Here is a 10833-nt window from a genome sequence, read left to right as displayed (position 1 = left end):
TATTAGGAAGAAATTCTTTACAGAGAGGATAATCAGGCATTGGAATGGGTTGCCCAGGGAGGTGGTGGATTCTCTGTCCCTGGAGGTTTTTAAGATGAGACTGGATGTGGCACTTAGTGCCATGTTCTAGTAACCGTGGTAGTAGTGGATCAAGGGTTGGACTTGATGATCTCAGAGGTCTTTTCCAATCTGACTGATTCTATGATTCTATGATTCTATGAGTAGAGGGGAAGGATCACCTTCCTCAACCTACTGGCAATACTTTGTCTAATACAGCCCAGGATACCATTAGCCATCTTTGCAGCAAGGGGACACTGCTGCCTCATGTTCAACTTGGTGTCCACCTTTTCTTCAAAGATACTTTCCAGCTGGGTAGCCCCCAGAATGTACTGGTGCCTGGGGTTGTTCCTTCCCAGGGGCAGAACTTTGCACTTCTTGTTGAACTGCATGAGGTTCCTGTCAGCCCATTTCTGCAGCTTGTCAAGGTCCCTCTGGATGGCAGCACAACACTCTGGTGTATCAGCCATTCCTCCCAGTTTTATGTCATCAACAAACCTGTTGAGGGTACACTCTGCCTCATCATCCAGATCATTAATTAGGATGTTGAACTGGACTGGACTCAATAATGACTCTGGGGGTACACTGCTAGTTACTGGCCTCCAACTAGACTTCATGTCACTAATCACCATCATCTGGGCCCAACCATTTGACTAGTTTCCAACCCACTTTACTGTCTACTCATCCAGCCCATACTTCAGCAGTTTTTCTATGATGATCTTAAGGGAGACAGTCTTTCTCAAGATAGACAATATCTTCCCTTGTCTACTAAGCCAGTCATTTCATTGTAGAAGGTTATCAGGTTGATCAACTGTGACTTTCCCTTGGTGAAGCCATGATGACTGCTCCTGGTTACCTTCTTGTCCGTCATATGCCTGGAATGGTTTCCAGGATTAGCTGTTCTATCACCTTCCCAGGGATCAAGGTGAGGTTGACTGGCCTGTAGTTCCCTGGGTCTTCCTTCTGGCCTTTCTTGAAGATTGGAGTGACATTTCCTTTCCTCCAAGTCCACAGATACTCCTCCCAATCTCCGTGATCATTCAGTCATTATAAGAGAGGGTGGCCTCACACTCTCTAAATAATATTTTCCCCACTCCTGGGGTAGCAACAAACAGCATTTTCTTAAAGGGGACTTTGAAGTCCCTTGAACGATGACAAAATATCTACTGTTAAATCATCCTCTTTCTGGGCAGGATCTGAAGGGCTGCATATAGCAAGTTTGGCAGGCTTATTTTATCGCTTTATTCTCAACCTGTTAGCTTGTCAAGTGGGTATGATTTTGTAGGATGACCTGGGAGACAGTTTTCTAGGGGAGAAGGGAAGAATTTATAAATGGGAATGAATACTCAGGCCCTGAGGTGGTGTCAGTAAAGCTGTGTAGAAAACAACACTCCAACACTCTTATCTCCTTACAACTGTGGCTAACCTATCTTATCTGTAATGATGATGTTCATTACAGCTCCCCAGTGAAGCTGTGAGGTGGGTTGGTGATTTCCACCACCACCCCATCCCCAGCCTTTTCCTTCCCTTCTTTGAACGTGAAGTTTGTGATCTGTTCTCACAGAACCTCCTTGTGACTTTCTGTTCTAAATCTGACCCAGATTTGTGCTGTGAGGTATTCCTTCCTGTGTTGGGAAAAAAAGTGTTTTCCCCCCTGGAGTTAAAAAAATGGTAACCCCTGAGGGGGTGGTGTCCCTTGGGGTTGATCCAATCAGGGCTCATGCGAAATTTAAACATATCACAACCAGACCAGAAAAGAAGGATGTTGGAGTAGTTGAAGAGGAGAGTGGTCATGTTCTGAAGCCACGAGGAGAAGGGGCAGGAGCCCCGTTGGGGGTTAGGCCCCCCCAACCCTGGCTGAGGGGCTACAGGAACTTGGAACAGTGTTAAACTGGACCAGGTACTGTAGTTAAGAGCTGGGGGAAGTTTCTCCACTGAGAGCAGCAGCAGGAACGGCGGCAGAGACAGCAATGAACGGAGGCTATGGCTGAAAGCCAAGAGATAAAGAGAAGCAGCAGAGATGGCATGCAACAATGCAGAGAGAACTCCTGCAAGGAGAGAGAGAGAACCAGTAATGGAGCAGGACTAAGCTCTGCAGACAGAGTTTTGGGGCAAGAACTGAGCCAAAGCCCCCAAAACCCTTTTGAGACCCCTCCTTGAGAGGAGTCTTGGAGTACTGCAGCACTGGAGAAAGAGGAGCTGAGAAACTCAGGCGTCCCAGAAGCTGGACCGGGATGGCCAGACGGAATGCGGAGGGGGTGACCTTGACTCCCTCCCACTGCTGCTGCCAAGTTGACAGGTGAGACAGAGCACAGGAGTTCTGATAGAACGGTTGAGGCAAAGACTTTCAACTGAAAGCTGCCCTAACATTCTGACTCAAGGGAACTTGAATCCCCTGAGGAAAGGGACCATCACAAAGACCCCTGCACTTCGTGGTATGACGTGGCGAAGTGAGCCTGTCCCTGCATCCGCAGTCCACAGAAGAGAAACCTTCACTGGGAGTCGAAGGGCCAAGAGGGGCGAGAGGAGACCCCCCTTGTGTGTAATGGAAGGAGATCCAGCTACAACAGTCCAGCTGCAGCTGCTGCATGGAAGAAGAGAGACTGCTGCTCTGAAAGTGGAAAGGATCTTTTCCTTCTTCCCTTCTGAACTTTTACTGGAGGGAGAAGAGATTGATCCATTGTAAATACTGATTTATCATAGGAGAGATAGTTAAGATTATGTATATACTGTATTATAATATTTATTTGTGTAGTGATTGTAATATAATTCCCTTCCCCCCATATTGAGTCTTGTGTTGTGTCTGGAAAACCCATCTCACATTGGGGTGAGATGTAGGAGGTGGCCTTGGACTTGGGAATTGGATTTTAGGGGTCTCAAACTGCCACACTTCCCCTTTAAAGGGTGGCAAAGAGGAAAATAACAGTTGAGAGTGAATAGTTGTTGGCTGCGATCTTTACATGTGCTGGTAGCAGATCCTATGACTTGTATTGGGTACACAATTTTAACAGATAGAACAAATTGAGTACTCATAATGTGCTCAAGAAGCAACTGAGTGTTTGAAGATGAAAGTTTGAGTGTGGTGGGTTTTTTTCCCTTGTAGTAGAATTGTTGGTTGTATCATAGAAATTATTGTCTCACCCTTTTTTATTCCTTAAAGTTAAATATGTCTTTATTGATATATGGATTTTTGAATTTACCCCATTTTCCTAGTGTTTGAGGGTGTCCCTATAAAACAGAATTTAAAAAGGTTTTTATTGATGTAATTATAAACAGGTACAGGTAGTTTGTTGTTTCTGATCTTACATGTTTTACACAACTCTTTTGACACACTTTATTTATCATTTTTCTTTCCCTTGTTTCCAATCATGCTTCACTACTTATCAACTATTTCATTTGTACCACCTTTAGTACTCAACACCAAGTTTTTCACTTACACAAACCCTCAATTTACTGCTGAAACAAACAAACTACTTATTGCTGTTAATTTAGTTTCATTAGAGTCCAAATGGTTCTTTTCTTCTGTTTCTCGGAGGCAGTCCCGGCGTCCAGAGGGGCTGCAGCGGCCTCCTCGGCCACATGGTGGGATGGGGGGGGTGCTGTGTGCGGTGGGAGCAGGGCGGAGGAGGGATTGGTGGGATCAGTGTACTCGGTCAGGGCCGCCAGCGGTGCTGGGGTCTTGGCGGGGGGACGGCGGCACTGTGGGTGTCTGGTCCAGTTCGTTGTGGGGCGGGCCCCAGCCCCGGGCGGCGTGGCGAGGTGGGAGCAGGGTTGGGCTCGGTGAAGGCAGGCAGAGGTTGCGGCGGCTGGTTCCCGCGTCAGCTGAGGAAAAGAAGGTCTCTGTGTGCGGTAGGAGCAGGGCTGGTCGATGTCGGGGCCTCACCTGGAGCGGTGGTGCGGGGTTGACCTGGGGCCAGGAGCCGCGCGGGGGATTGCTGCAGAGCTGTTTCGAGCAACTTTAACCCTTTTTTCACCATGCTGACGTGGTCTGAGTCCCTTGCTGGAAATGGAACTAGCTTTCAGGTTAACAAAACAGTCTTATTAAATGACTTGCCGATGGAATTAAATATGTTCTTTAAGCATTCTTTTTCTCTCTTAAAGAGGTATGCACGTTTCTTGCAGTTACAGGTTTACAGGGGAAAGGTTTAGGGAATTTGCCGAAGTTTGCTCCTACCTGCCTCAGGAAGGTTGATGAAGTGTTCAAAACAGCTGCAGTCTGCTAACACTCCGAACCGCTTAAACTTCGGGTCATCGGGGAATGCAGAATAGCCCCCTTCTGCACCTGCGAATCAACCTATCTTCATAGAAGAGTTCAGTAAAATTCATTTCCTCACACGGGGCACCAGTTCTGGATCTCTTTCCCCCCATGGTGTGAGGTTGCCCAGTTCTAGTTCCATCTCCATCTGAGGAACCATTTCCGACGACTTGAGTGGATGGGGGGGGAGACTCCAGCGCCAGGGGTTTCTTCAGGTCCTGAACCTGGAGGGGAGAGGTGCTCTCCCCTCTCTCCACTCACGTGGCCCCATGGCAGGCACAGAGACAGCACACCAGCGTGGAGAGGAGGCAAGAGAGCGTTTATTGTTGGGGGGGTTACATTTATAGGTTTAGGAGGATTCACAGAGTAACCAATTACAGGTTGCAGGAAGGGGTTAACAACCAATAGGAAGGGGTTAAAAGGGGCCAATGAGAACACCTTAGGACATCTTCCCAGGACATTCCTGCGTGTCGTGGGGGGTCTTGGGAAGAAGAAAGCATGAGTTAGCAAAGAGACTACAAAAAACCATTTTGAAACATGTTTAAACCACAGTTTTCTCATATACTGCAGATTTCCTACCACAATTGTCTTGGTCCTCTGCAGTAGCCCCAGTTAATGGGTGGGTTGTGCCCCCTTCTGTGGTTTAATGTGCTTTTGGTGAGGGAGGAGGGATTATGGAGACTGTATTTCTCTTCTGGTTAGTGGACTAAATCTCTGCCTGATTTTAACTCTACAGTAACCAGTGAGGTTAAATCAGGGCTGAACTTAGCCCCTTCTGTTTTTGCACCATGTCAGAGTGATATTTCAGCTTTGTTTTGAGGAGGGTGTAAATGAAAGAGTAATTATTGTGGTTTAACCCCAGCTGGAAAATAACCACCACACAACCATTCACACCCTCCCCCCTTGGTGGGATGGAAGAGAGAATCAGAGGAATAAAACTGAGAAAACTCGTGGGTTGAGATCAAGACAGTTTAATAATTGAGTTGCGATCAGTCCATGGCAGATGGTAGGACTGTGTTTCCACTGCTGAGACAGTTGATTACAGGTATACTGGACACTCCCCCCAAGTGAAAGCAAACTGTGACCTGCACTATGCCACCAAAAGACTTAAGAAAAATGCATTAGAGATATCCATCGTGGCACCACTTGGTTGCCTTTGACTCCAACTCATATTGAAGTTCCAACACATCTGGTATGGCAGCACGACTTCATTCAGGTCACGATAGTCCACTGTCAGTCTCCATTCTCCGTTAGACTTTCACACTGGCCATATGGGGCTGTTAAAGGGTGAGCGAGTCCTGCTGATCACTCCTTGGCTCTTGTGTTGACAAATCAGCTTATGGATGAGAATCAGGGAGTGCCACCGGTGCACCGTTGTGGTAGCAATTGACACCTGTTCTTCTTCGACCCTCAGTAACCCCACAAATAGAAGGATCCTCCAAGAGATCAGGCAAGGTAGACAGTTGTTTAATTTTTTCCATCTCCAAGGCAGCTATATAGAAAGCCCACTGGTACCCTTTGATGTCCTTGAAATACCCTCTCCTGAGATAGTCTATGCCAGGAATGCATAGAGCCTCTGGTCCAGTCACAATGGGGTGCTTTTACCACTCATTTCCAGTCAGATTTACTTCAACCTCCAATACAGTCAGCTCTTGGGATCCCCTGTCACTCCAGAAATGCAAATGGGTTCTGCCTCTGTATAGCTTGATGGCATTAGGGTACACTGTGCACCAGTATCTACTAGAGCCTTGTACTCCTATGGGTCTGATGTGCCAGGCCATCAGATTTACCCCATGCAGTAAATCCAGTTGTCCCTCTCCTACACCTGGCTTGAGGTAGGACCCCTCTAGTCCTGGTCATAGGATTCTCCATTTACTTCTTGTAGAAATGGATTAGAATTCCTTTCCATAGGATCAGAAGTATGATTAGTCCTTCCACTCTGCCTGGGGAACTGTCCAATGGAGACTTGAGCAGTAACTTTCCTGGAAGAACCCTCATTTGTGGTTGTTTTTCCTTGCAATTCACATACTCGTTGCATCTAGGATTGAGGTAGGTTTTCCATCCCACTTCCTCATGTCCTTTCCATGGTCCTACAGGTAAAAACCACAGGGTACCCCAAGGGGCGTACCCAGTATATCCTCCCTCTTATGCAAAAGGACACTTACTGTTAATAGGTGAGATGCGGGTCTGTACAGGTGGGGAGTAGAACATATTCTCTTTGAATTTCTGGAACTCCTGAGACAGTTTCTTCACAACTGAGACAACGGAGGAAGAGTGATTTTCTTTGTATTCCTGAAGTTGGTGAGCCACTTCATTCATTGTTGGTGCCTCTTCATCTCTCCAGGTCATTACTGCCAGTGGGTTGGCACACGACAATGGTGTGTTCTGTACAAATTTCTGTCACATGGGTTGCGTGCATTGGACTTTGTCTGCATCTGTGGATGACTCCGCATTGTTTGGGTCAAAATAAATCATCTCTAGCATCACTAATTCCCCCAGATCCTGGATACCTTTCTCTACTACAGTCCATTTACCTGGGCAACATATATCTTCCTTGAAGGGATACCTTTCCTTCACACTTGACAGGAGTCACCTCCAGAGGCTTAGGACTTGTGTCCCTTTTCCAATCACCTTCCATAGAAAGTGATCCCAGCTGCCTGGTTTCCTTACCCTCTAATTCCAAACTGCTAGCCCCGTTGTCCCCACGTTGAAGCAACCAGGTGATAACGTGCTCAGTTGGACAACATCTGAAATCTTTTTTCATATTCTGCAGTTCAATCAGGAATAGGGATTGAGCGGTTACCTCTTGTTCTGCCTCTTCCTCCTGTTCTTGTGATGGTTCTACTTTGTCCTCCTTTACTAAATGAGATGTCTTTCTTGTCCATTTCTTCTTGTGTACAGGGGCAAGTGATATCAACACAAGTTGGTTCTCTGGTTCAGCTGCATCATCCATCACTAGGGTCTGAGTAGCTGTAGTGCTTGTCGCAGGGTTCCGAGTAGCTGCAATGCCTGTCACGGGAATTGGCATAGCCACAGATAGTTGCTTAACCCTAAACAAGATCTGAAGCACATTCAGCATTCCTAGCAATAGGACCAGGACCAGAAATAGGCTAGTTTCCACAACCCAGAAATATTAAAAATTTCCAAAATTCTCAGATGGTTCTGTAATTAGCCTGGAGGAGAAGGGGAAGATGGAAGAAAATGTCTCCCCCACAGGTCAGTTCTCCGAGGAGAAAAGGTAAAAGGGTAATTATTAACAGTTCACAATAGATGACTCCTGAAGTACAGAGGTGATGGCAATGCTGAGTGAACATACCAGCAATTCTACCATATCACAAGCCAGTATTACAAAGTACAACAAAACAAGAAACTTAGCCCAGGCCCCAGAGATGACAAATACCAAAACAACAAACGCATGCTCCAAGTAAGTAGGTACATAATATAACTCTGAGAACAAACACAACAACTCTTTGAGAAAATAAATCAACATTGTGACCAATGACTATTAAGCCAATACAATGAATGCTTATAACAAATTTGTTTTAACATGCTCTGGTCAAATCCGTCATTATCTCAACCCTTCATGCCCAACATTAGGCACCAAAAAGGACTGTCAACTCCAGTTGGCAACTAAGTACCTCACTCCTTTCCACCTCCCCGGGGAGGAGAATTGGAAAAAAGTTAAAACTCATGGGCTGAGATAAGAAGAACAGATTGATAATTGAAACGAGGTAAAATCTAATAATAATAGTAATGAATGCAATGAAAAGGAGAAAGGGAGAGGAATAAAACCCAAGGAAAACAAGTGATGCACAATAAAGTTGTTCACCATCCACTGACTGATGCCCAGCCTGTCCCCGAGCAGCAAACCCACCTTCTGGGTAACTCCCCTCAGTTTATATACTGAGAATGACATTCTGTGGTATAGAATATCCCTTTGGTCAGTTTGGGTCAGCTGTCCCAGTTATGGTCCCTCCCAGTTTCTTGTGCACCTCCCACTGGCAGAGCATGAGACACTGAAAAGTCCTTGATTTAGAGTAAACACTGCTGAGCAACATTAAAAACATCAGTGTGTTATCAACATTATTCTTATACTGAATCCAAAGTACATCACTGTACCAGCTACTAGGAAGAAGACAGTTAATTTTCCAGCTTAAACCAGAACACTACTTCAGCTATAGTCATATTTTATATTAAAAAAAAATAATTATTATTGTTTCTTCTTACTGAAATTTGTTTCAAAGATTGATTTCTTATTTGTCTGTTCTATCTTCCTCACACCTTCCTGAACTCTTTAGGACTTCAGCATGCATTTGAAAGTGACTGGGAAGCTGGGAAAATCACTTATAACAATTATAAAAATGGATCTGACGATGCTGTTCAGACTTACAAACTCTTGGTGCAAACAGGCAACCGAGCAAAGCCCATTGACATCAACCAGGTACTGTATCAGAGTCCATGGTGGTTTATACAGGAACACACAATCCTGTCAGGAGTTGGGGGAGATGCAAGGAAAATGGCATAGTTCCTTTTTTCATCTTGATGAACTGAAATTTCTGAGTTGTATCTAATTGTGTAGCCTCACTGACTTTGCTTGAGCTACATGTTAGCTGCAGAGTCTGGTCTGTGTTAAGAAGTTGTCCTAGTTAGAACAGCTGGGACCGATTCATCATTGGATGGGTGTAGCCCAAAACTGTGTATTCTATAGCCCTCCATGCCATTTCCCAGAAACTGTTGTCAGTAGAGGCCTGCGAGGTGCCCCCCCCCCCCCCCATGCTCCTGTCCTCATGCCCTTTTGTGGAATTCCCTGACTGAGCACCCTCACACCCTTTTATGGAATTCCCCACTCTGAGGGAAGGACTGAACATCCTTTTATGGAATTCCCCACTCTGGGGGAGGGGCTAAGCATTGCTGCCTGAGTTGGAGAATATATAAACCTGGAGTTTCAGAACCTTGCCACTCTCTCCACTCGTGGGATCCAGAGGAAGACTGCAGCTCACCGCTCTCGGCCAGCCTGCGGCTCATCGCTCTTGGCCAGACTGCAGCTCACCACCACCCTCGGCTGGACTACAATCACCACTTTGAGCTGGACTGCAGCAGTTCTCCCACCAGCAGGTTTTTTCCCTCTCTCCCTTTGCTTTGGACTCGGGGGGGGGGGCCAGGGAGCACTGTTTTGTTTGTGCCCTGGGGTGCCAGGTTGTACATTTGGTTTTTGTGGGTTGAGACCAATTGCTTGTCGGTGTAGTTGTGCTTATTGTATTATTTTATTAAATTGTTATTCTGACTTGCAATCTCTCTTTTGAGTTGAGTTCATTTCCCCTGCTGGTTAACTTTTAAACCAGTACATTTTTGGCGCCCAACGTGGGGCAGAGAGAGAGAAGTCAGAATAACAATTTCTCCCTGATCACCATGATGTTTCATACATTCACATGGATGTTGTATCTGAGCATGTTCATATTTCCACAGATGAGGTACTATTTGCCTGTTTTGATGCTCTCTTTAAAACCAGGGAGAGGGATCCAAATTGCTTTATTAGTATACTATATTTATGTCATCATAACATCAGAAGCAATGAGTTTCATTGTAAATGTGTATTCAGTCCTGTTTGCCTGTCCTGGTTTGGGTTGTTACCTCTGGAGTCTCATTAAAAATCGCACCCAGCCCTTTGGGGAAACAGGGGGGAATGGTTGTTTCCAGCCTCTCACCTCCTTCTTCCCCTTCAGACCTGTTACAACAGTTTTTGAAAATATTGAGTTCCCTTTTGATGTTAAGGATAGCATAATGTTATTGTTAGTGTTGCTATGTCTACTCTGTACTGTCTACACCATGTTTAGGGTCAGAACAGGGGTTTCTAGGGAGGTTGTCGGGATGCCTGCCCTGGGAGTGGATAATGCTGAGTGGCACGGGAAGTGGGAGGACATCGGCCAGTATTTGGAGAAGTTTTCTCCTCCAATGATCTGGAAATTCACCCCTGAACAACTGCAGGATCCGGTTAGCATGATAAGACTGGTGAAGGGAAAATGCTCTGGCAACTCCAGAGATGGTCAGCTCACAGCAACCTGCTGGGCCCTGGCCACTGCCTACCGGACACTACTTGACATGGTACAGCACTGTCAGGGGGAGGAGAGAAGGAGCAAATCCACAGGCACCACGTCCACCCAAACCACAGCTGAGTCAGAGGAAGAAAGAAATAAACCAACCGGCACCGTGTCCACACAAACCATCGAGGAGCCAGAAGAACAACTGAAACCAATAGCAGTCACCCCTGTCCAGAAAAGGAAATCAAAGACTAAATCAGTCCGTATAGCAAATGATGATGAAGAGGCAGGACCTTCACATCCACCGGAGGAGACAGAGCCAGAAATAATCACTCGGTCCCTATCCCTGGGTGAGCTACGTGAACTCCGGAGGGAGTTCACACGACAGGCAAATGAGTCCATTCTGACCTGACTGCTCCGAATCTGGGATGCCGCAGTTAACGATACAATTCTAGATGGGAGTGAAGCCAGACAGCTGGGATC

General features: G+C 46.1%; 1 protein-coding gene across 1 annotated transcript in view; it reads left to right on the top strand.

The window, feature by feature from the left end:
- The window catches only part of LOC113958853 (protein patched homolog 1-like), a gene marked incomplete at its 3' end in the record, with an annotated part of 65604 nt that extends 56851 nt beyond the window's left edge, over positions 1–8753 (top strand). The window contains 1 exon segment of the mRNA XM_027667436.1: positions 8611–8753. Within this exon segment, the coding sequence (XP_027523237.1) occupies positions 8611–8753 (143 nt within the window).
- Positions 8754–10833: the final 2080 nt, after the last annotated feature.

This window comes from Corapipo altera, unplaced genomic scaffold (assembly GCF_003945725.1).
Source record: "Corapipo altera isolate COAL_440 unplaced genomic scaffold, ASM394572v1 61057, whole genome shotgun sequence".
Taxonomy (NCBI): domain Eukaryota; kingdom Metazoa; phylum Chordata; class Aves; order Passeriformes; family Pipridae; genus Corapipo; species Corapipo altera.
Note: the sequence above shows the minus strand (reverse complement) of the source record. Positions and strands in the feature narration are given on the sequence as shown.